The following is a 26,357-nucleotide window of genomic DNA, read 5'->3' as shown; positions in this document are numbered from 1 at the left end:
TCTGCAATTTTTTTACATTGACATTTATTTATTTATTCTATTTTATTTATTTACATATACTGCCAATCCCAATTAGGGATTATTGCGGGAAGGGCACATACATTGTGAAAGGGCAAGATTTATACAGAGGGTACTCCCTGGATTATTATAATAACGAGTGAGACAAAGCCGACAGAAATACATTTGATGACTACATCAGTACCACTAAAATACATTCAGTAGCATAGGACATCAATTCCAACTAGTACTGAAAAAAAGAATAGTGAGCACTTCAAACAGTGGACAAGAAAAAAACAGAGTTCGTCAGTTCTGAAGACAATAAATAACATTCAAGCATGGATGAAAAAGTTTCCAACGATTGACTGTTTGTTATACTGATTGGCAAGGTATTCCACTCGCGAATTGCTAGTGGAAAAAAAAAGAATATTTCAGACAGTCCATCCGGCACTGATATTCATTCAGTGTCTCAGAATGCTTTTGTCGTGTTAGCCTTGTTTCTTTAAATGACAATGACTTTGAACTGTCTATGTTTAGCTGTTGGTGAACTAACTGATATAGGAATATCTGACGTGCCAGTTTAGCGTGGTTTTTTATTGTTAGGAGACCTGCTTTTTTTAAAAGTTCTGTGGGTGAGTCAGTTATTCTGTACTTGTTATAGACAAATATTATCGCTTTTTGTTGTATTCGTTCTAGGGCATTTATGAGATTGTTTGTAAAGGGAAACCACGCGACATTTGCATATTCTAAGACAGGTCTGACGAATGCTTTGTAGGCTAGAAGTTTCGTTTGAGGTGGCGCGGAAGCGAGACCTCTACGAAGGAAAAACAGCCGTTTTAATGCAGCTGATGTGACATAACAAACGTGGATATCCCATCTAAAATCTTGCGTTAAAGTTAAACCTAGATATTTGTGTTCAGTCACTACCGGAAGTGGAGAGTTATTTATAACGTATACAAATTCAGATACTTGCTTTTTTCTAGTTATCCTCAAGAGAGCAGATTTTTTAACATTCATGGTCATTTGCCAAAGAGCACACCACTTAGATATGAACGGCAAGGCATTGTTCAGTTTTACATGATCTTCAGGGGCGTTAATATCCTGGTAAAGTATACAATCATCGGTGAAAAGCCTTACATTAACACCAATGCCAGCAGGTAAATCATTAATGAAGATCAAATATAAAATGGGGGCCAAAACACTGCCCTGCGTTACACCTGACGTAACGTTAGCTATGGCAGAACTTTCGCGATTGACTTGCACATACTGTGTTCGGTTACTCAGATAATTGTCGATCCAGTCAGTAAGTGGGCCTGCGCCTATCGTTGCTTCTAATTTTTTTATAAGTTTCTTGTGTGGCACCCGATCAAACGCCTTTGAGAAATCTAATAGAATTAAATCAGTTTGTTTTGTACAGTCTACATTGAGGTAGATGTCGTGAATTAGTTCAACCAGTTGGGTAACTGTAGATAGTCCTTTGCGAAAATCGTGTTGTAGTGGCGATAAGATGTGATTCTGGTCAAGGTACAACGTTTGATGTTTAATAATGATGTGTTCCAGTAGTTTGCAAGCTGTGCTGGTTAGTGAAATGGGTCTGAAATTTGAAGGGTCAGCTTCGCTACCAGATTTATGAACAGCAGCTACTTTTGCGATTTTCTATTCTTGGGGGAGGAAACAGGTTGATAGGGACTTATTGAAAAGTATACACAAGTATTTGGCTACCCATTCAGCATATCGCCTTAGAAATTCATTTGGCAAGTTATCGGGACCGGCACCCTTCTTAGTATCTAGTTTTAACAACAAATTAAGCACTCCGGACTCTCACAACAAGTGGTTCAATAAGTAGCTAACGTGGTTGCTTGGGCGAGTTGGTACGACATGATGACTATGTGGTTGTTAGGTGGATTCTGTATTGTTTGTTTTGTATTTTCTTTTTTTTGTTAGAAGCTGCCCAAGTATATATTGTGCGGTTCTGGCAAATAAATCTTGTTGTAAGTTCAGTGCCGCTGTCTGTCTCCTTCTTTTTCTTGTCTCTCGTTTTTGGCGCTGTTTTTTATGTGGTTCAATAAGCCGGGTTTTGCAAATGTCAACATCAGGCACATTTCCATCATCAATCGTGAAAACAGATTGGAAATAGTTATTTAGCGAGTTTGCTTTATCTTTGCTTTCTTCCGGGGCCGCGGGCCTAATACGGTTTTAGGGATTAAGGTAGTTACAGAACTTCTGGGGAGACGTTTTCAAAAAGTTGGGTAGCGTACATGTAAAATAGTTTGCTTTGGACATTTTTATTTGGAATTTCACCTTAGTAATAGCTTGACTCAACTTGTTCCGAATTTGTGGAGTAGGTTTTGTCTTCAAAGTTTTCCTGAGGCGCTTCACTTTACGCTTGCAATGAATAATTTCGCGCGTTATCCAGGGATTATGTTTTCGTGTTTTCTTTGTTTTAGATGGCACATAGTTAAGAACGCAATGTGTTACGACTGATCTGAAGCTTGCCCATAGTATTTCCACATTTGTGTTTGAATCATTCGCAAGTAGTTCAAATGAAGCAAGTTCATGGAAAAGATGATCAAGTATACTGGTGTCATCGGCATGGTTAAAGTCAAGATAAGCAGAAAAGGAGTTGGACGGTATAGGGATGTGAACTATAGAAATGGAGCCCAGAACAACTTCGTCGTCTGATATGCCCTCAAGAATTTCAACATGTGCATTATCTGCAGGATAATGATCACTTAAGAACACCAAGTCGAGTATATTAGAACAGCACCCTTGGATACGGGTAGGCTGTTTTACGATTTGGGACAGATTAAGGCCCGTATTCACAAACGCTCCTTCACTCAAGGGCTCCCCTCGACTTGACGAAGTCAAGGTGGAGCGTGCTCCTCCACTCAAGGGGCCGCTGCGTTTCATGAACGCTCCTCCACACTTCCTTCGCCAAAGGAGGCCTTGGAAATGCTCTCTTCACTTGAGTGAACTGCATGCGCCGAGAAAAGCGCCTGATAACGAGAGTATTCGCAATTGTGGTTAAGAATTGCCTATCTATGTACATTAGGAGAACGCCTTTTCTTGTTATTCTTTTTCTGAATTGACATTACAGCAAAATACGTGCATTTAGAGTGGTAGTGTTGTTTCCCTAAGTCTTGTGCTGATAGAGTTAGCGAAACCCTCCTTCAAGTCTGGCAACAGTCGAACCCAGGCAGCTGAACGAACAGCTGATGGCATGTCGTCTGCTGCTGAACGTGTCTACCTGCTTAGTTTATTTTGTGTTGTATGCGTCTATTAATTGCAGTTTATATTTACTGTAGTGTTTGCGTGTGTGTCGTTTGAGAGCCTACTTTCGCCGGGGTGCCCAACGAACTACGTGAGTGATGACAGGAAGCGCAATAGATGGTTTGTTGCTTTGTTTACTTTCGCTTTACTGAGAGCCTTCTGATCACTAATGTAGCCACCGAATGTATAACGCGGTGGAATGAGTATTTTTTGCTATATATCACAATATGTTGGCGTGCTTTTAGCATTCGCCACCGCATTATGTATAAGGATTACTCGTACGTAAGTTCGTTCTCACTACGGGAGTACGTGCACAGTTTTTAATTTCAGGGGCCTGTGCAATGTTTATTTTTCTCATTTACTGCGAATTTCACCGTGGCACCTTCGTAGTTGTTCCTCTGCGTATAATAGGAAACTTGAAAGACATTGCTCGCAACTGATATTCATGGTTATACCAGGGTAGCGTTAAAAACTAGGCATGTTATACTCGTGGCTGAGCATTCGAATTAGACTGCTACGCAAGTTAAGAAAAGCGATCGTGTGCCTTTCTTTCACTATTGGCGAAAAATACATTTTAAAGTTGTTTTCATCATTTAGTAACATATATAGTCGGTTAACAGGAACTGGTGTGTGTGTGTGTGTGTGTGTGTGTATGTGTGTCAACTTTAACATTTTAAACTTCCAAAGAATAAGTTATTGTTTTTGCATTGTTTTTCTATTTGCCCTGCATTTGCGGATGCGTCGAATTTGACAGATTCGCATAGAAGTAACCTTTAAATTTGTGTAGCTTCCGTCTCCAAGTTCACACAGCGGCAACGTCTTAAATTTTTTTCCCGTCTCCTTCATCTGCATGCTCAGAAGCACAATCGTTAGTGCATGAATGACCTTCGCACTAACGTTTTGGATTTGATTTGCAATGTTACTACTGGAAATACCTGTTGAAAAGGATTTTGGTGTCTGTGCTGCATTCCAAAGCCCCGGCACAACATAAATTATAGGGGATGTTTTATTTTTTTTGGAAATCATAAAATTGAAGCCGCGTCTGACTTTTAGCGCTGTTCTGTTTTAAAAAACTCCCAAGCATTTCCCCGAGGGTGAACATGGTTAAGTGTGAATACACGGGGTGATGCTATGAGGGGTATTTATTAATTCGCACTATTATATTTATTAATCACACTATGGTGCCTTTATGTTGTAATGGTTCCTGGGAATCGCAATTTGATCACGCGGGGGAGTTTACGTTAACTCACTGGCGAATGCCAACGGATTTTAACTTTACTCCCCCTCATGACCCGCTCTCGACAGGAGACTGAGAGAGAAGGCGAGCGCGCGAGAGAGAGGGGTGCGCGCGCAGCTGCAGTGAGCGAGGAGAGCGAAGGAGCGAGCGAAGGGGGAGGGGGTATAAGGCGCGTTACTGACACCGATATCAGCGTCGCGTTCGTGGCTTATTCGGTAGAGCGTCGTGCTGCGGCCCGCCCCGTCCTCTTTCTTTTAAAGATAGAGAGAAGACTGCGGACGCCGCCAACGGCGGTGGATGGTTTGGGGTCGCTTATAAAGTGTATTCACACTTAAAACTTTCCTGTGGTTTCTCTCAACCTTCGAGAAAGTGTCGTCAAGAGCAGCGTATATTATTTTGCTGATTTATTGAAGACCAGTGCAACAAAGCGGTGAAAAATGCTCAAGAGTATTGCAGTCATCGCGGATACATCTGGTCAGAACCCTGTAAATAAAATATCCGCTATTGCTGCATCATTAGCAAGTCTATCAGTTAGAACCACGCCATCACGCCACGAACCACGCCAAGGCAACTGCGCTTATACTTCCTGAGTTCCTTGCTTAACCCTAGAGTGGCGATTGACCCTTCATTGTGTTTAACCCCTTTGTCAACCAGATATACACGACATCACCAACCAAACTCTTTTACACCATATTTTGCTAGAACAGATACATATAAAATTTCCTTTTTTCCGCGAACAGTGTCTGAGTGGAACACCTTGTCTGAGTGTGACCGCCTTGCATAGTATGTATGTTTGTCTCATAGTGTATATTTGTTGATGTAGCACTGTATATATTTCCTCATCTTACTCACTTTGTTATTTATTACGTTCGTGATCAATCTTAGTCCTCTGTTTTTGTGATTCCTGATTGCCCGTCCTGCTTGGACCACGTTTTGTAGTCTGCAGTATGAATAAAATAAATAAATAAATCTCAGTTCCGTCGAAGAGGAGTGGTGCTGCTTCATATAAAACAAGTTTAATTTTCCTAGAACTGCTTTCCTGTAGAATCGGAGAAGTGGTTTTTGCAGTCCTGTCTCATCATGAAAAGACAAACACGACGATAAGTATGTATTGATAAATGAACAAAACAGAAGTTGTGAATGGCAAATGGACCTTTATTACATGTGGCTGATGAGGAGCAACGTGGCAAACATAAGAATGCAAATGAAAAGTGTTCATCAATCAAACATATGCAACCTACACACTGTAAAAATAAAGTACGAGCTCGGAGGACATGACAAATAAGATTAAGGAAGTAGACACCATAGCGCGCCTAATGCAGTGTAGCTGCACGCATTCACTGCTGTTTTTGTGCTTTTGTATACAGTCGTGCAAACTCTGCAATGCATTGATAATACGGCAGATTCTAGGAGGCCTTTTCTCTGTGTTCTTCTGTCGACAGCTGGTCCCCTGCACAAAAGAGGCAAGAAATAATATTAGAAAAACGTAATAGCTTGGATACAAAAGCCGCATTTTTCTTTAATTCTAGCTGTGCCCACATTCATTAGTATGTCTCACGTTCAAGAACAGACAAGGTTGAAGTATTGAGCTTTGACTATTTTGACACATGTTTGGCTCAGGCACTTGGGCAGCTGACCAGGCATATGGATATATAATTTTATTATCTAATTGCACGAATCAGTGCCATAGCCAGCAATTCTTCTTCGGGGGGTAGGAATGGGGTTAAATTAAAAAAAACAATCTCATTATGTATCTGCTTTATTTATAATTCGTATTTTTGCGTATTCATACGACACTCGACGCATTTTTGCGTACATGCAGGTTTCACAGAGCATGGTCATCTGCTTGATCCCCTAAATATGTACTTGGTTGTTCATTGGTATTGTGAGCTGCATAGACACTGTATAAAGAAGCTATGTTTCACGCGTAGTAGCTACAGCAGCACACACATTGCGCCCAATGTATTGTGTTGTGCTTTTCTTAAACTGTCTTTAATAGTAATCTGACCGAAGCAGGAAAACAAATAAAAAAAACACAGGAGAACTTACCTTCTCATTGGTACAGTTGGTCGTCTAACAGAGGTGTGCTTCGTCGTAAATTTCGGCTAGGACAGCAAAGGTTCACCGGAGAGGAAGCCACTCTAAAGTACGGTAAACCCAGCGCATCAAAAGTTTGCTATGCCGCTTGCTTGTCAAGCTTTCGCACCACGCTTGAACTGATGCGGTGTGCGAGCTTCATCAAAACACTTCAAAGCACTGGAATCCGCAGTAAGTCATGGAACACTCGCACGAAGAGTATACGCACACCCGAAGGCAGGTAATCCACTGGCTCATGCGCGGAACGCAACACATCACGGCACTGGTGAGTGCTCCTTTTGACACCACGCCCGCTTGTCCCGGCGCCACAGTAGCCGTTGCTGAACCGTTCGAAGACAGCTCCGTAGTAAACGCGCACCGTCATTGTCGAAAAAACGCGGCAGGTGCAGCCTATTTATTTATTTATTTATTTATTAGAATACCCTCAGGGCCCGTAGGGCATTACAGAGGGGGTGGGTACAACATATATAACACACAAGAAAAAAAAGACAAAATAAAGAAACAAGTGTCAGATGCGCAAATCAGGAAGGCAACATAAGTCAACTAAAAATGTATAAGAATTCAAGCACAAACAAGACAAAGATAGATAATGGAAACTGCGTATAGTTACAAGCATTGCTGAGAAATTGCAGTCTTGAATAACAAAGGGTCTGTTATTGTTACAACGGAAGAGGGAAGGTATTTGATTGAGAAACGCCGTCAAAGTGAGACGGGCTCCGCCATGGACGCGATGCTGGCGCAAATATTTCACTCGAGGGACGATTCAAGGTAGCTCGATCGCTTCCTTGACAATCTCGAGGAAACGCTCAAGATTTTTTCATGTGAAGGAAGCGTTTCAAGTGAAGGGCGGTTTGTGAATGAAAAAACGTCACTTAAGGAGCGTTTCGAGTGAAGGGTCGAGTGGAGGAGCGTTCGTGAATACGGGCCTAAATGTCAACATGATGTCAATTAGCGCATCCGTGCATGCGCTGTTGTGTTGCATTGTTCGCCAGTTTATATCGGGTAAGTTAGAGTCGCCGAGCAAAATTAGCCTGGCTCCGAGAACATACCGATGCATATACGTGTGTAATGCCTGCAAGCTATCCTTGTCTGAAGATGGGCTGTGATAAACGCAGCCAACAAATACTGGGCGAGAAGTGACGAGAAGCTTGCAAAATGTTGCCTCGACTCCGATAGCCTCAGGAAGTATTTCAAAGGAAAGCTCTTTTTTAAGTAGGATGCCCACACCTCCCCCGCGTGTCTGCCTATCTTTACGAATGATGACGTAGTTGGGGGGTGTTACCTCAAAATCCTTTATCTCATTTGTCAGCCATGTTTCTGTCAAAGCTACGAAGTCAGGTTCAATTCCAAGAAGTAAGGATTCAAGCGGTACTAATTTTTGAAGCATGCTGCGGGTGTTTATGGTAAGAAAGGTTATTTCTTTCGTTGGCTGCGGCGTTGTGGCTCGCCTGATGCTTCCGCTACGTCGTTTTTTTCATGGGTAATGGTGTGACGGCCAGAGCTTATGAGCACAATATCATTTGTATTGTCATCAAATCGGTACAACTCTTCATTCACTTTTAACTTGTCATAGACCAGAAATACTTGGTCTCCGGCTTCTTTTTTGGTTTTTGCAATTTGCCAAAGGATTTTTCTTTTGTATCTTACTCTATTTGAGAAGTCCTGTCCAACAGAGAAAGTGGTGCTCTTTAGTTTCGTGTAGTTTCTAAGAATGGTTACTTTGTCTCAGAAGTCGAGGAGTTTCAGCATCACTGGTCTAGGTTTTTGAGCGTTTTGTTTTTCTATCCTGAGGATTCTTTCTATTGGAACGTGTTTGATCTTTAGCATGTTCTTAAGTATCTGCTCACTTATAGTTTGTTCGAGGGTTTCGGGGTGTTCGTCTGCCTCCTCCGGTACGCCATACACAAGTAAGTTTGACCTTCTAGACCGGTTTTCTAAGTCGTCTATTTTTAACTCCAAGTATTGAACGGTTTTTTGAAGATTGGTTACTTGGGAGACACAGGACGTGATCTTGTTTTCTAGTAACGTTACTTGTTCAAGTTTTGGTTCAATAGAGTTTAAACGTTCTTCTTTTATTTCTTTTATGTCATCTGCAATTATTTGAAGCTGTTTCATGATCTAGTTCATATCAGGTCCCAGGTTTCGTCTATAAATGGACAGTAGTCAGTGCAATAATGAAGAATTTTTTTTAAACTACTGGGTTCTTGGCCAGTATCCCAGCGAGAGTGTTTGCCATTGTTCGAGGTTCTACGCTACAGTACAAAGGCGGGGATGAAGTCAAGCTCATGAAGTGGTGCAAAATGAAAAAAAAAATGTGGAATTGGTATCTTCGTTCCTAATCAATATTGGTCATTTTCTTAATGCCTTCCGTATTTTTTACTCACTTTCGTAGCAGAATTCATTGCGATAATCAGCTCTACGCAAATATTAGCGTGAACTAGTTTGATGTAGTTTTCACTGACGCATTTAATGTATACCTTGTGTCGCTGCCAATGAGATTTCCCAAGTGCTGAGTGCTTTGAAGTCATTAATTTGACCGCGACATGCTTTTGAAGAATTTGGTGTGGATACCAGGGCATAAGGAACTTTTTCTCAATTAAATGACGGATGCGTTCGCTAAGTCATCGTTAGGTGGCCCGGTTATTCACTTATACGATTACCATCTAAATTCAATATAGGGGCTAGGCATAGGAGAAAAATGAAGTTACAAACTTTTTTTTGCCATTCACACTGAACACAGTACCTAAGTAATCGGTGGAATAATAGAATATGTAACATGCCGGCAGTTGATAAATCACCGCAGTTATCACCGCAGTTATAATAAGAATAAATTACCGCCGTTAGCAACGGAGCTGGCATGCTGAAATATGGGCAACCCGACGAGAGTCTCGGTTGGCTAACAAACTGCCTTCATGATGCCTGCGATAGCGCGAAGCCTGTGAAGGCATATTGTCTGTCGCAACCTACACCATTGTGCTGCGAACCGTTCGTTCGGAAGCCGTTGCCAGAGACGTAATGCAATGAATGTTTTCTGAACCATCATGGTGCTTGCGTGTCTCCGAAGAATCTAAGAGAAAAAGATCCGGAGTACACCCAGTTGAAGAAGTCTAATGTCCGTGATGGTTCCAAGCTAGAAAACTTCTTGTCCAAGAAGGCCGTTCAAATTTCTAGCACCATTCACTATGCACTTGAACATAACTCAAAGAATCGCTTACCATAGATAACATCGCACTCAGGGCTGACGAGCAGCTCATCCTTATAATGATGGTAGTGGTCCTGCTTACGGACGCGACATCATATTACAGACGGCTCAAGGTAACACTCAAGGAAAGACCACTGCGCCTGAGCCTCATTTTAAAATTCACTTTTTGCAAGTCTGGTGAACTCGTATGTTGATAATGGGACCATCTCCTCAAAGAGACTGTTACTCTCCAGAATAAGTGCAGTAACCTTATGATGGCAGCTACTTCACGACCAGATATTACCTCTTTGACCCCCCCCCCCCTCTTGGTGGAAAGATGTTACGTGTTGTTTCATCAATCTGGATGAAGAAGAAGATAATATGGGCAAGCGAATCGCACAAAGACGAGGAAATTACAAGGAAGACAAAGTGAAGCTCAAACTATGGTGCCATGTTTGTGTTAGAGATATAGCGTTTCTCTTTGTTGTGTTGATGTCGTGAGGTTGCATCTTTACTTTATTGTGCGGAAGAAAACGATCACCCACAATTAACAGGGTCATTCCTTAAAAGTCGAATCCATCTCAGCGCGCGCCTATATATTTCTGCCAGAGCCGGATTTGCCAAAAAGCGTCACGAGCTTGCCAAGACCATTCCTACTCATAATCAAGATTGATCAAGATTGTTCAAAGACCATTCGTGGTGACTTCTGCGTGCACGTCTGTCGCGGGAGCGCTCGTATGTTTGTCGGTCTGTACCACTGGAACGAGCCCATCTTTATTACAAACGCGAAAATACCAAAACGCCTATCATGTAATTTAACACAATCCCCGGTTAACTGCCTAATTGAATCTGTTCAGTCATCTTTGAAAATGCGTCGTCAAGGGCGCAAAACTGTGAACAGCAAGAGCCCGACGGGCTCTTGACGTTGACAGTTTTGCGCCCCTTGTAGGAACAGCCCCTCGTAGCCCTTGAGCCCCTCGTAGGAACAGTGGTTTCCTTTTTCCACCACCCGTAGTAACAGCAGTGAAGGCTTGGAGCTCTCTATTCATTATCTCTAAAAAAACACCACTAGTGCAAAAAGTGCGTGCTCCATTTTGTCTGCCGCGGTCGCACATCGTCGCCAATTGGCGTCGATCAAACATATTTACAAAGAAAATAGTTCCCACGGCGAGTGCAGATCACAAAGTACAGACATGCATGAACAGACCGCAAGCGAGAACACGTATAAGATCAAAAGACGTTGCCTGTCGTCTACTTCCACTGAAGCACGAGTGCTATTTGTGCTCCTACTTTAGGATAGCACACGATATAGTGGTAAGCCACCTAAGAATTTCAGCAAAAAGTATTGGCTGTTTTGCAAGCGTTATTTTATGCTATTCTAGTTGCCAGCTGATATATCATGACGTAGCACGAAACTGTCGCTCCAGCGTATTGACGAATAAATTTTGTCTTAGGTTTTGATAATACAGTTACGAAAAAGAAGAGACGCCATATCGAGAAGGCTCCGAATAAGATATATTCAAAACCAGCCGTAATGGTGTGACCTGTTAACCAGCGATCGAGCGGAGACAACTCTTTTTATTCCTCGTCAGGCACACACGCATGTCGCCCCCTAGAATATCAATATACATGAATGTAGCATAACACCCGGCCACACAAGCGCCGTCTCGGCGCATATAAATGTCAACGTCACTAGGAGAGTCGTAGGGCTTCAAGCACGCAACATGTACAATATCGGTAGCCTGTTGGGCACATGAAGGCGACGGGGAAGCAGGACCAATTTCATATGTTACAGGAGTAACCACACGAAGGACTCGATATGGGCCTGTGTAGCGAGTGAGCAGTTTTTCTGACAAGCCAACTTCATGGGTCGGAAACCAGAGCAGGACCAATGAACTGGGCGGAAAGTGTACGTCGCGGTGTCGTTGGTCATCCAAGTGCCGTTGCTTCTCTTGAGAGGTCAGCTGGCGAGTACGGGTGATTTTGCGTGCGTGAGCGGCACGAGTGATAGCGTTCATGGCATATTCACTGGTCAGTACGCCAGGGGACGGTATGACGGTGTCTAGTGGCAATGTTGGTTCTCGGCCAAACAGCAGAAAAAATGGAGAGTAACTGGCAGTGTCATGGCGCGAAGAATTGTGGGCAAATGTGACGTACGGCAACGCGAGATCCTAGTCGGTGTGGTTGGTAGAAACATACTTAGCGAGCATGTCTGTAAGAGTTCAATTTAGACGCTCCGTGAGTCCATTGGTTTTCGGGTGGTATGACGTAGTCACTTTGTGTCTCCTTTTACAAGACTGCAAGATGTCGGCTATGGCCTTCGAAAAAAGGTGCGGCCATGGTCTGTAAGCAGCTGCCGTGGGGCTGCGTGTTGCAAAATCACGTCCTTGAAGAAAACGTCGGTGACATCTGTGGCGCAGCTTGTTGGGAGAGCTCGTGTGATGGCATAACGCGTGGCGTAGTCGGTGGGCACGGCTATCCACTTGTTACCAAAGGAAGACAAAGGGAAAGGTCGAAGTAGGTCCAAGCCAACGCGGAAGAACGATTTTGACGGAATATCAAGTGGTTGAAGGCGTCAAGCGGGAAGTGTCGATGGCGTTTTGCGGCACTGACAATTCTCACAAGCCACAACGTATCTTCTGACTGAGCGTGCAAGCCCTGGCCAGTAGAAGCGTCGGCGTATTCGGTCGTAAGTGCGTGACACACCGAGGTGACCAGCAGTTGGAAGGTCATGAAATTCATGTAGAAATTCCCAGCGAAGATGTTTCAGAATGACAAGCAGCAGAGCCGGGCCATCCGGCTAAAAACTTTGGCGGTATAATACACCATCGTGGAGCATGAATGAGCGATGGGATTGACTGGAAGATGGTGATTCGAGGTGCTCATTGATAGCACACAAGGACGCATCATAGTGCTGCTCGTCACCGATGCATTTCATTTGCGAAAGGGAAAAGACGCGAGGCTCGGTGTAGGTGTCAGACATAGTGCTCGACTTAGCGACCGGGTAGCGGGACAGGCAGTCTGCGTCCTGATGTAGGCGTCCGAACTTGTACGTCACTATGTAGGTATACTCTTGGAGTCGCAGAGCCAAACGCCCGAGCCAGCCAGTAGAATCCTTCAGTGACGTAAGCCAACATAGCGCATGATGGTCAGTTATCACAGAGAAATGAGTGTCATATAAATATGGGTGGAACTTTGAGACTGTCCAAACAAGAGCAAGACATTCACGCTCCGTAATAGAATATTTGCGTACAGCAGCTGTGAGGAGGCGGCTAGCGCAGGCGACAACTCGGTCGTGTCTCCGTCGGCGTTGGGCTAACACGGCTCCGATTCCGTGACCACTAGCATCGGTTTGAAGTTCCGTCGGAGCGAATGGGTCAAAGTGAACCAATATGGGTAGAGTCGTCAGTAGCATGACCAGGTGAGAAAAAGCAGCAGCTTGGTCGATACCCCACGTAAATGTGACGTTTTTCTTCAGAAGCTCAGTGAGGGGTCGAGCGATGGTTGCGAAAACTTTCATAAATTTTCTAAAATAGGAGCAAAGTCCTGCAAAACTCCGGACGTCTTTGGCTGACTGGGGTACAGGAAAAGTGGTGACTGCACAAATTGTCTCGGGGTCCGGCTGCACACCAGAAGCGTCGAAAAAGGGGCCCAACTCTGTTTTTGCTGGCGTCTGAACCGGCACTTCGACGAGTTCAATCGAAGGCCTGCAGTGCGGAATATGTCGAAAATAGCTGACAAACGCTAAAGGTGGCTTAGAAGTGTGGCAGCATAAGCTAGTTGGTATTGCATGACGATAGTTATAGCGCGAGAACAAAACGACGACACAGAAACAAGAAGGACACGAAAGACACGAGCTCGTGTCTTTCGTGTCCTTCTTGTCTTTGTGTCGTCGTTTTGTTCTCGCGCTATAACTATCGTCATGCTAAAGGTGGGTCTCAAATGTTGGGGAATATACAACGACATCGTCAAGGTAACAAAGACATGTTGACCATTTCAACCCTGGTAGCAGAGAGTCCATCTGGCGCTCGAACGTGGCTGGACGTTGCATAGCCCAAACGGCATAACCTTGAACTGATATAGGCCGTCTGGAGTTACAAATGCTGTCCTCTCTTGGTCTTTTTCGTCGACAGCAATCTGCCAGTAACCGGAACGTAGGTCTATTGTAGAAAACTATCGGGCGCCATGAAGACAATCGAGAGCGTCATCGATGTGGGGTAAAAGGTAAACGTCCTTTTTCGTGATTCGATTCAGATGACGATAATTCACGTAGAAGCGCCACGTGCCATCTTTATTGTTAACGAGCACAACGGGGGACGCCCAAGGGCTTGAAGAGGGTTCAATAATTCATTTGGATAACATCTTGGTGACTTCTTGTAGAATTACTTTACGCTCGGTGGCAGACACCCGGTATGGTCGCCGATGAGGGGAATGAGAATCACCTGTGTTAATGCGGTGCTTGACGAGTGAAGTCTGGCCGAGTGGACGGCTGTCGATGTCGAATATGTCGCAATATGAAACCAGAAGGCGGCATAGCGTGGTTGACTTCTCGGGTTTGAGGTCCGGGGCGATCATGGAGCTTAAGCGCGCATCGAGGCACGTGGCATCCTGCGGATGATGTGGGTGCTCGGGACATACGTCTGCCGTAAAACAGGTGTCGCGGTCTTCAATTAAGGGCCTTAGCGTGGCGACCAAAATTCGTTGGTGGAGCACTTGTTTTATGAAACTGAGATTCATAACAAGTAAATGTGTTCGGTTAGAGCCATGCTTACGATGGAGTGTGGGACAGTAATGTCACGCGCCAGGAGAACATCAGTAATCGGCGTCACGATATAATCACCGTCGAGCACAGGAAAGGGTGTTGCCAATTCGATGAATGTGAGAGCGTTAGGCGGTATCCGGAAGAAGTCATTGGTGCACAGGCTGTTCTTGAGTTTAGGGTGAGAATCCGAGAGGAGAGGAAGTTCTAGGAAGAGAGTACAGGCGGCACAATCTATCACGGCAGATTGCCTTGATAGGAAGTCCATGCCGAAGATTAGGTCGTTCGGGCAATTTCCAAGCACCGTAAATAAAACGGGGACATGGCGGCCGGCAATACTAACGCGAGTGGTACACATTCCAGTGATGGCCACAGTTCCACCATCAGCGACACGGAGGGCTTTAGTTGCTGCCGGCGTGAGGATGTTTTTTGAGCAGGCGACACAGATGAGCACTCATTATGGATATTTGAGCTCCAGTATAGACTAACGCCGTCAAAGAAATACCGTCCATATACACCTCAATTAAGTTCGTATTAGTGGGGAGCGTCAACAAAGGATTTGGATCATTCGCGAGTGATGCGGCACTACCTCCCGGAGCTTCATGATCTAGTTTGCCGTCCGAGAGTATCCATAGTTGACCAGCGACAGATAGCGGCATGGCTTGGGCGATGGGGAACGGCGGCATTGAGGTGACGGTGAACGAGCAGTGGAGTGGCTGTTAGGGACGTCGGAAGAAGAATACAGCCGACTGGGCGAATACCGACGGGAGTCCTCGTATGTTCGAGTAGAGGAAAATGGGCTGCAGTTTGAGGGCGTCCAAGTGCTGCGGCAGTAGCGGGAGACATGGCCATCTCGGTGGCAGCAGAAGCAGATCGGCTTGTCGTCTGCAGTTCTCCATTCCGCCGATTTGCGGGATCGCGGAATAAAATGTAAGTCATGGCGTGGCACAATTGTTGTCATTGGTCTGGAGACGGGTCGGGAGACAGAGCAGGCCACAGGAAAACCAGGCTTTGCAATTTCCTGCCTCACAACGGCTTGAATGACGGAGGCCGGCGGAGGGGTTTGTATGGCGCCATGAACGAGCGGACGTGGAGGAAATGGTGCCGGACTTAACGCCTCAAGCTCCCTTCTAACTATTCGTGTCACGCTGTCCTGCATGGGTGGTGCGGCACCGAGATTGGTGCAAGTAGAAGTAACAGCCGTGTTTAGTAGCCGCGTTAATTGAGGCAGAACACGGTGGTTTTTCGCCATTTCGCAGCGGCGGCATTCTTCGATAGTCATATCTACGGTCGTGACGTTAGTGTAGACGAGCAAATTCAAGGCGTTGTCCGCGATGCCCTTCAGTATGTGGCCCACCTTGTCACTCTCTGTCATTTGCTCATAGACTTTTCGGCACAACGCGAGCATGTCCAGTATGTACGAGACATACGACTCTGTTCAGGACTGCACACGAGTGGCGAGTTCTTTTCGCGCTTCCATTGAGCGACCGGACGGGTCCCCAAAGATGTCGCGTAGTCGCTCCTTGAAGGTATCCCAGCTTGTGAGCTCGGTCTTATGGGCGTCGAACCAGACCCGTGGGGTGCCGTCCAAGTAAAATATCACGTTGGCGAGCACCATGGTAGGGTCCCATCGGTGTGTGTGGCTAACACGCTCGTACATACGGAGCCAGTAGTCGACGTCAAGCCCGGGTTTTGCGGAGAATGTGCCGGGATCACGGGGGTGGGCATCGTTAGGTATGTAGTGGCTGGAGCTACAGATGGAGACACTGACCGGCTGTTGTCATTGATAGCCATGGCCGGAGACTGAACGGTGCGGCCACTGCGAAGCGTCGTGGTGAAGACGGGGAACGTTCCTCCTGCACCAAATATGTTACGGAAAAGAAGAGACACCGTAACAACGAGGCTGGGAATTAGATATATTCAAAACCAGTGGTAATGGCGTGACCGGTTCACCAGCGATTGAGCGGAGACAACTCTTCGTCTTCCTCGTCAGGCACACATGTGCGTTGCCCCCTAGAATATATGTATACATGCATGTAGCAACACTATCACAACATTGGTGTAAATTACTGCTCTATCTACCAACCGTATCATTACAGTGGTTGGCTTAGTAGTTGCTCAGTTAGATGCTAACAAAGCTTCTGTGGTTAGTATAAGCATGATTTAAAAACTTTCATAGTTTCATTGGCGAGTCAAAACGTGCCTCAAAGATTGTAAAATACGCTTGAAACTAGCGAATCGATGCCTTTGTTCACCGCTTATTGACAGTCAATTTTTAAAGAGTGTGGTGCGCTTCTTTTGCGTCCAGGTGATCGTGCATCCCAAATTCAGGTCGGCGCAGATACGGAACGTGGCCGTGCTCAAGCTTCGAGAAGAGGTTGCCACTACTCCCACCATTGGACGAGTGGTGCTGGCCAAAGCCGAGGATGGATCATTCGTAGGCAAGCAGTGTGTCGTCAGCGGCTGGGGAAAGAACCTCAAGCGTGAGTTTTTTCATCTCACTACACCTTCAAATCTTCCACTCGTCGCCTATTATCTGTGAACAAGACATTCGGAGGCAGTGAAAACAAAATATATGCGAAAATGAAGTAACTCAAGCCTTGAAACACTGAAAGTGAGTGATTCTGAAGACAGAACTGGTTGGAATTTGGCTGGTGAAACAAGAGAGGTTACTAGCACACTTGCTTCTGGGTTGTTTCTAGGCCTTAGCAAGGTGATGCAGGTGGTTTCTAGGCTTTAGCTGAGTGGCACCAGGTTTTTTTCTACGTTATTTTTGCACAGCGGTTCACGTTAAACGACAGGCTGTCGCAGACACAACACGGGAATGTCATCGTTGGCATAAGCCTTATATTGCATCTGGCTCTTCTCGCCGCAGCCGTTGCCTTTCCCGACACCCAGTACAACGTGTTGTCTTCACCACCAGGCTTTTGTAATAATAATCTGAACTGTAACTTCATTTTAGGGCACCATGTGGTAAATAGTTAAACTTACCCGTTTGTGATTACGATAGGTTCTTCCTGCTGCTTGTTTAAGAAACGGTTTGCCAAATAGCTTCGCTACTATCGCCAGACGCAGTAAGTTGGCATACACAAAAGAAATATTCTGAGAATTTGCTAGTATGAAGCATGTCTAACCTCTCCCTTACATTGGATCCGTTGCGCAGGCGGGTCCCTGTCTTCTGTGCTCACCAAGGCGAACGTTAGCATCGTGGAAAAGATGGCCTGCCAAGAGATCTTGAGAAAAACTAAACTGGGACCGTCCTTCAAGCTCGACAAAGGTTCTGTGTGCGTCATCGGAGAGGATGGAGCGGCTGCATGCCAGGTCTGTACATTTACTACCCCAAGAAAAAAAAAGACGTTTACTACAAGTTATCAAAAGGCTCTTTGAAGAATGTAAAAATAATAATATTCCTAGTAATCAGGACACTAATATTAATAATAACATTTATCCTATAATAATAAATTACTACTACTACAACTAATAATAGTATAGATGATAATATTAATATTAATAATAATAATAATAATAATAATAATAATAATAATAATAACAATAACAATAATAATAATAATAATAATAATAATAATAATAATAATAAGAAATAAAGTAACTAAACCTTTCACAATATAGAGGCTTTTCAAAAACGATATAAGGAAAAGCTCTACAACACCATGGAAAATCGCTGAGCCCAGACCTAAAAAACGCGAAGGCTGCTATTTGGGCCGGTTGGTTTGTCATTATGGAGTATAACATTGCGCAAAAGGGCTGGGACTCAAGAAGAGATGGCGAAAAGCACAACTTTCAAAGATGCGTACCAAGCACCGATGTTTTAACGACTGCACACACTCCCACCAAGAACAGTTTAAAAAGATATAAAATAACATACACCTGAATTCAAAGTCAACATGAACATGCACCACGCATGATAACGTACAGGCCAAAAGGGTTGGGATGTGAGAAACGAAACACAACCAAAACGTCGTGCTCCTTAAAAATAACACCTCCTTTCGTTATAACAATAAAGATTATAATATTATTAGATAAAGATATTACACAATTGTAATATCCACGTTTTTTCATTAGGAACGCTTCAGTTATTTCTCTGTCATATTTTGCCTCAGCGAGTAGGGTCACCAAAACAATTACTTAGGAAGCTGTTATGAGATCATAACGTGGTTCACGTGCTGCGCTGTACTCGTCCGTCACCGTCGCCACCACCGCGGCCCCCACCGGTGTCCGTAACCTGTATCGCAAAATAAAAAATGTCTGTAAATAATTAAATAACACTAAGGACATGATGGCATTCGAACCCCACACCGGCTTTTTTGTCTTTAATGCATGAAATCATCAGCAGTATTTGTGAGCTACCCACGCCATACTACATCAGAAGTCAGGTAAACACACACAAGTGTTCAGAAAGGCAAGTCACTCCGGAACGGGTTCAAAAGTCTCGATAACACTGCGCACTTGAGCAGCAACTTCTCGGAAGACCTATCTCGTTGACCGAGGTGGTTCGGCGTGTCTATCAATCATGCGACTTTTCCATAGGTAATGCAGTACCAACAACATAAACAAGTCATGTGGAGTATTATCAGTCAGGCTCTTTTTAGGAACCTAATAACATGAGGTGTGATTGAGAGTTATTTTGCGATAGTTTTTTAGGACCCAAAGTAACGTGCGTCAAGACAAGGAATGAAATAATGCTTTATCGTCTAGGGCTGGTTGCAGAGTCTGCAATATACTTTCCAGGTCACATAAATTAATTTTTCATTCATCCACGTATTTACTGCCAGAGTAGAAGTGGGAAGTTTAAGGAAAAATGTTTTGGCGGTGGATCATATGCTCTTTCTACTACACGAAATAATACATCGTCACCCGACAAAAGCGAATATGGCGTTCGATAAACAGGATCAGGAAAAAGTTATTGACAAGTGCAGCGGTTAAGTTTCTTCTGTGAATATTGTACAAATACTCTGTCAATACTATTCAAAGAATTGACAGTATGAAAAATTTCGTTTAGAAATCCCCACAACGGTGATTCCTTACCACTGCCTGTTGTGACATAAAGAAAGCGTAGGTGGTAACACAGACGGTTTCGGAGGACCACTAAAAGAAAGGGGTTGCACATATCCTTGAGGTAAAAAATTCGCAGCACCAACCGTCGCACAAACAAAGGCACGAGGCCGAGGCCACCGTTTTCAAGTCGAAGAAAAGGGTTTTCTGTCTTCTCATGGGTTCCCAAGAAGAGCTTCAAATAAAATAGGGAAATGAAAGGCTTGAATGGGCACACGAGAGCAGTGCAACACCTGCAGGGCATAAATAGGCTTTGAAACAAGAAATATATTGCACGCTTTTGCTCTAGAAAAATGGAAAGTTCTCATCCGTGCCATGTTGCCACCTTTCGGCAGATCGCAGTTCGCGGATCCAGTGGTACAGTGTGGGCCACTGTTACGATAGTTATCGAGAAGCACGCCAAGATACCACGTAAGAGTCACGTTCCAATGGATATTTGAGAAGACCGAAGGAGTTTGGTTTCACATGCCTAGGCAGAATCCTCTACTTTTGTCAAAATTAATGCTGGCACCTGCGACTTCCCAGAAACGTAAAGCAGCGTTGACTGCTTCTTGAGCGCTTGCTTTGTCAACGCAAAAATGGCTTTGTCATCTGCATAAGCAAGAAAAACTTTCTCGGCAACATATCGATATCCTTTCACGCTAAAATTTAGAAGCACACCTAAATATAATGGTTCTAAAGAAATTGCGAAAAGCAAAAAAAAAAACAAAAGCGAGAACGTACCTCCCTGACATACAGATGTATTTCATTTTCATTTCATTTCATTTTTTTTATTCTTTTCATTTTTATTGCCTTAAGAACTCCACTGGTAGATATTGCATAACGGGTGCATACACAGAAAAAAAAGATTTAAACACGTGAATTTTGGCAGCACAGGTGATTTATAACATTTGTCGAGAAGTATGATGGCCAGGTGGTTGAAACAATGAAGCAGGGAAGGTCGTTTCAATTCTTATTTATTTATTTAACAATACTGTAGGTCTTCTGCAGACCCATACAGAAGATTAGTTAAGTAGGCCAAAATCCACGCAATTACTTTGCTATTAACCCCCAGAAATTCAAGCCTGGCTAATAATTTGGAATGAGGCACCCAGTCGAAGGGCTTTCGCAAAGTCTATGATAATTGCATCAGCCTGAAGTTTGGAGTCGATTACGCCAGCAAAGTCATGCGCTATTTCTGCAAGTTGCGTTACCGTGGAGAGACCCTTACGGAATCCATGTTGCTTCAGCTACAGCATATTGTTAGATTCTAAGTAATTTACAATGGCTTCGTTGAGGATGCGCTCCAGTATGTTACAACAGTTGGTCGTCAGCGATATGGGTCGATACGTGTCCACCAGAAACCTGTCACCACTTTTATGGATCAGAATTATTTTTGCGCGTAGCGAGTCTCTCGGAAGCGCACCAGTTTTCAGTGAAAGCATAAATATTTTAAACAAAAAACGAGCAAGCTGTTCTGCATAACGCCTAAGAAACGCATTTTGAATTTTATCTGGCCCCGGTACTTTCTTATTACAAGTTGTAAAAGCAGGTTCAAGATACCTTGTTTGGTTATCTCGATTTCCGGCATGGCCGAGTCACGTTCCAGAAGCGGCCCTTGGATTGGGCATGCTTGGGTGAATACCGATTGGAAAAAGGTATTGAACGAGTTAACTATTGCGTGCGTATTCTCACTAACGATGCCATTGATTCCCATCTTATGGATTGGACTGTCCGGCTTAGCTGGGTAACGCCAAAATTTCCTCGGTTGTGTTGTCATAAAGTTGGTTAGGGTGTGTGAAAAAAAAATAGGTCTTCGCTTCGCGCAACAGGCTTTTAAACTTTTGGTAGCACTGACTTATTACAGCTGGATCGCATTTACGCTTCCGCATTTTTTTCAGTTTCCGTTTATTATGAATTATTTCTCACGTTATCCAAGGAGTCCTTCGTTTTATCCTCTTACGTTTTGTAAGAATGTAGGTTTCATCACAGTGAAAAATTGCTGCCTTAAATTTTAACCACAACTTGTCAGCATAATCAGAAGGTTCAGCGTCAAAATCGTCTAACTGTATTTCTAGGTAATCAATAATACTTTCATCGGTAGCTTTGGAATAATATTTATTAAATATATGTGAATTTTCATTGTCACTTTTTGCCGGGCTAAGATTGGGAAATTCAATTAAAACCATTTTATTGTCGGAAATTCCATCTTGCACCATAACTTGAGCATTTATTGAGCTAGAAATAAAGCAAGATCTAAGATGTTGGAAGCAAGCCCTTGAATGCGTGTCACTTGCGTTACGCATTCAGATAATGAGAAACTTAGCATAGTATCCAGAGGTTGCTCGCAGCTATTTGCCTTTCTATTGCTGGCGGTTAGGTTTTCTCAGTCAATTCTTGCCAAGTTAAAGTCTCCAACAAGTACTACCTTCGTCTGATCGTGCATTTTCGCCAGGAGTAAGTTGTGCAGTTCCATGAGATAAGATTCAGGTGCCCCAGTTCCATCTGTATATTCCACCTATTAGTAGAGGTGTGGTTTGAAATGTTACAGTGCACCACAGACTCTCGTAGTGCGGTATACCATGTTCTTCCTGGAACGCTAAACCATCTTTTATAGCGATAGCCACTCCACCTCCCCGGCTGTCACGGTCCTTGCGAAGTAGGCTACAGCCTTCTGAAATTATTTCTGAATCATGAATACTGAATGAAGCCACTTCTCACTAATCACCAAAACATCAGGTGCAAAAGCCAGCAAGATCTCCTCTAGTTTGTCCATTTTGTTCACTATACTTCTGGCATTGAAACACAACAAAAAAAAAACGACGGCATGTTTGCTTGGCTTCATGTACTTGAATTACTGCCTTCACGGCCAGCAGTGTGGGAACGTGCCGGCTGCAGAGGTATCCTTTTTCCCACATGCCTATCCCAAACGTAAAGCGTATCGTTTATTTTCAGCTTATCGAAAAGAAGCACAACCTTATCACCGCTGTCTCGGTTAGATTTTTAGGACTTCCTTAATTTCCTGCGTGTTTCACGGACTGCAAGTAAAAAATCCTCGGAAACCGATATGTTCATACGTTTCAACTTTGAAAAGTTGCGCAGTATTGCCATCTTTTCAGCAAAGTCATAAAACCGCAGTATGACGGGATGCTCCCGATCAGTTATTTTTTTGCCAACACGATGAATGCGCTCCACAGTCTTCACTTTAACTTTTAGTACATGGCTGAAGATTTCGGTTTCGACATATTTCCTCAAAGATTCGGGGCCTACATCGTCATTTTCTGGTATGCCGTATATCATGATATCGTTACGGCGGCTTCTGTTTTCTAAGTCGTCCATTTGACTTAACAATTGTGCGACTTGCTTTTGAACCGCATTGACAGTTGCTTCACACTTTTCAACTTTTCCCTTACACTCGTTGAGCGATGCCAGTGTATTCTCAATGAGAGACAAGCGCTTTTGGACACCCTGCATTGCGGTCTGAAGTTCAGTTTGGGAAGCCATAATTTCTGTGACGGCATCCAAAATCTTCTGGGGAACATGAGAATTGGTGCCGGCCTCCACGTCAGGATTAGGGCCTGCGTTTTCCTCTATGTCACCGCTCAGAATTAGCAGTAACTTAACTATACAAGACGCATCCATACAACAGGACCACAAACAGCCGGGACTCGGTAACACCACAGGGCATGCACAGCTAGTTTCGTAACACTTCGTGAAATAATTTTTTTCACCAACCTGCGCATAGAAGAGCACAAAATTCAGCATCGTGCACCTGGTGATGCCACCGAGCCCACTGAAGCCTGGGCGTAGGCGTTGCCCCATTTTATGCCGTTCCTCGTAGGCCACTGGGGTTGCTGGGTTACGGTTACCGAAACTTCTATCAAGATGGGCCACGTGACGCGACGCCGAGTCAAACCGAGAAAAAGATATGGCTTCACATGTTTTGGTGCATGACGTAGTTGACGCTTCAAGAAGCCCAGAGTTTTATTTGCCGATGAAATGACGTTAGTAATATGCGCATTCTAAGTGAGATCGCGATACAATGTGACACCTAGATGCTTGTAGGGTGGTTCTGATTGTACAGGGACGTTGGCGATATGATATGAAAAAATGAAAGGATTCTTACGGCGGGAAAATGTAACAAGTTTGCATTTGTTAGGGTTAAGAAACAGAAGCCAGTTATCGCACCATTCTTGAATGTGGTTAAGATCGTTCTGGAAAACATTTTGGTCGTAAGTGTTAGTTACTGTCCGCTAGATTACACAGTCATCTGCAAGCATGCTGATTTTGCAGGATACGCTGAGGGGGTAAGTGGTTATATGTATCAGAAACAGGAGGGGGCCAGGAACTGAACCTTAAGGTACGCCCGATGTCACTTTGAGGTAAGCAGAAGATTTGTTATTGACATGCTCAAACTGAGAACGGTTACATAGAAATGCTTTGATCCAATTTAGTACACTTCGGTCTAAGTTAAACTGGGATAGTTTTAGCATTAGTCTTTGGTGGGGTACTGTTTCGAATGCTTTTGCGTAATCTAAAAAGATTGCGTCAGTTTGTAAGTTGTTGTTGAGGTTAGCATGCAAATCGTGAAGAAATATTGCTAGTTGTGTTTCGCAGAAAAATCCTTTTCTAAAACCAAGTTGGCTGGGGTGAAAAAAGTTGTTACAATCTAGAAAGTTTACAATCTGAGAGTAGATGACATGTTCCATGATTTTGCACGGGACGCTTGTTAGAGAAATGGGACGGTAGGTCAATGGACAGTTCTTATCACCTGCTTTGTAGATGGGAACGACCCTGCCCATGTTTCAGTCATCTGGAAGAATGCCTGTGGAGAGTGACTGCGCATGCATCAAGGACAGAAATGGGGTGATGGTGTCATGGCTATTTTTAACACTTTTCAGTTAATATCATCGACGCCGCCTGATGAGGACCTGTTTCATATTTTGAATAACACTTGAAATACCACCTGCGCAAAAAACAATTGAGCTCATATAGGATGTCAACAGCAGCGGGGCAGGAGAGGAAGGCACCCTAGATTCGTTAGTAAATGCAGATGAAAACGCGCTGTTAAAAGCATCAGCACATTAATCGTCTGAGAGCATGTGACCGAATTGTTAGTAAGGTGAATGGTGCTGGTAGATCGAGGGTTCACGATCTGCTAGAATTTACGCGTGTTATTGGTTAGCATGCCTGGTAAATTCTGGTTCAAAAACGTGCATTTTGTGTTATTAATAGCGGTAGTTTTTTTTTATTTTCCGGCTGCGTTGTATTTCGCCCAAACTTCAGGCGTCTATCTTGCTTTTGCTGCGTGAAAAAGGCGCTTTTTGCTATTCGCTAGTCTCTTTAGTTTGTTTCTAAACCAGGGTTTCTGCGGCGTGCATTGGAATGATGTTGTGGGGATAAATTTGGTAAGTAATCCATTCATCTTATTTTCAAAAATCTCCCAATTATCGCTCACAGATCGGGAGTGAAAGCTATGTTCGAAGTCCGGAAAGAAGTTTTCGAGTTCTTTGGTAATGGCCTCATAATTACCTTTATCTTATAAGGTAATTGTTTTCTTGAGTTTGTCGCACCGCTCAAGAGGGAAGAAAAAATCTGCATGTATTACTTTGTGGTCGCTAATTTCGGGTAGGTATGAAATGGACGATAAAGAATCTGGGCGGTCAGTTAATATTAAATATAGGATGTTAGCACAGCCACCTGATATGCGCGTGGGCTCTGACACAAGTTGAGATAAGTTAAAAGTCAAACAAACGTTTATGAAATCTTTCATTTCGACATCGCATGCCGACGAGGGTGCAGGGTTATGCCAATCAATTTTCGGAAAATTAAAGTCCGTAAAAAGTAAAATGTGAGCGTTAGGGTAGGTGGTCATGAGTGTGCTCATTATATTGTTTAAATCACGGGAAAAGCCTGTATTGGTGCTCGGTGGCCTGTAGCACACCCTGAGTAGGAATGTTTGAGGGGAAGCGTGGTGAACCAGCCACAGAATTTCAAAGGCAGATTTTATGTTGACAGCAGAACAGGCTTTTTCTTGGCCAACAGCGATTAACACACCTCCGCCCTGGCAGCGTTTGGGGTCGGTGCGGAATAACTGATAATCGGGTAAGTCTAAGAGCACTTCGGCGTCAGTAACTTCATTGGTTAGCCAAGTTTCTGTTAGAACCAAAATATTACTGTTGGAAGACGCCACAACATTCCACACGAATTGGCACTTCGGTATGAGACTACGAACATTAGTAAAGATAACAGAAAAAGAAAGTTCATTTCGTGTTTGAATTTGGTGGTGGTGCAGTTAAGTCTGCGGGCGTGGTGATCACTGTGCGACTTCTATGACCGATTACGATCCGTGGTCAAAAATGTATCGTTTGGAACCCATATACAAGGTTTTGAAACCGATCTGAAGTTAACTTGCTTTATGCTTGGCGAAAGCAACAAGATGACGGAGGGCAGTACGAACTGAGAGGGAATAATCTTCGCCAATGCTGAAAGCTGTTCCTTTCAACTTTTTGGCATTTGAGAGGGTGTTTTTTTTGGATTTGTAGAATGTGAACCTGACAATTATCGGCTGGCAACGATCATTGGTGCGGCGGCCGAGGCAATGCGCTTGGTCAATTTCTTTCGGGTCAATTTTTATTTTCAGGTTTTCAAGAAAGTGGTTAATGATAAGTTCTTCTGTTCCAATATTTGTTTCTTCGACGTTAGTATCTGGAAGGTTAGAGAAGATTAAGTTGTTGTGGCGTGACCGGTTTTCTGCGTCATCC

At 43.8% G+C, this 26,357-nt stretch overlaps 1 protein-coding gene across 2 annotated transcripts in view; it reads left to right on the top strand.

Annotated features, from left to right (window-relative positions):
* Positions 1-26,357, top strand: part of LOC119166640 (kallikrein-4) — a 252,316-nt gene that overhangs the window by 152,844 nt on the left and 73,115 nt on the right. For both annotated transcript variants that reach the window (XM_075883291.1, XM_037417957.2), the window contains 2 exons: positions 16,850-17,024; positions 17,705-17,862. In XM_075883291.1, coding sequence (XP_075739406.1) covers positions 16,850-17,024; positions 17,705-17,862 — 333 coding nt within the window. The remainder of the gene's footprint in view (positions 1-16,849; positions 17,025-17,704; positions 17,863-26,357) is intronic.

Source organism: Rhipicephalus microplus, unplaced genomic scaffold, assembly GCF_043290135.1.
Source record: "Rhipicephalus microplus isolate Deutch F79 unplaced genomic scaffold, USDA_Rmic scaffold_16, whole genome shotgun sequence".
Classification (NCBI taxonomy): domain Eukaryota; kingdom Metazoa; phylum Arthropoda; class Arachnida; order Ixodida; family Ixodidae; genus Rhipicephalus; species Rhipicephalus microplus.
Note: the sequence above shows the minus strand (reverse complement) of the source record. Positions and strands in the feature narration are given on the sequence as shown.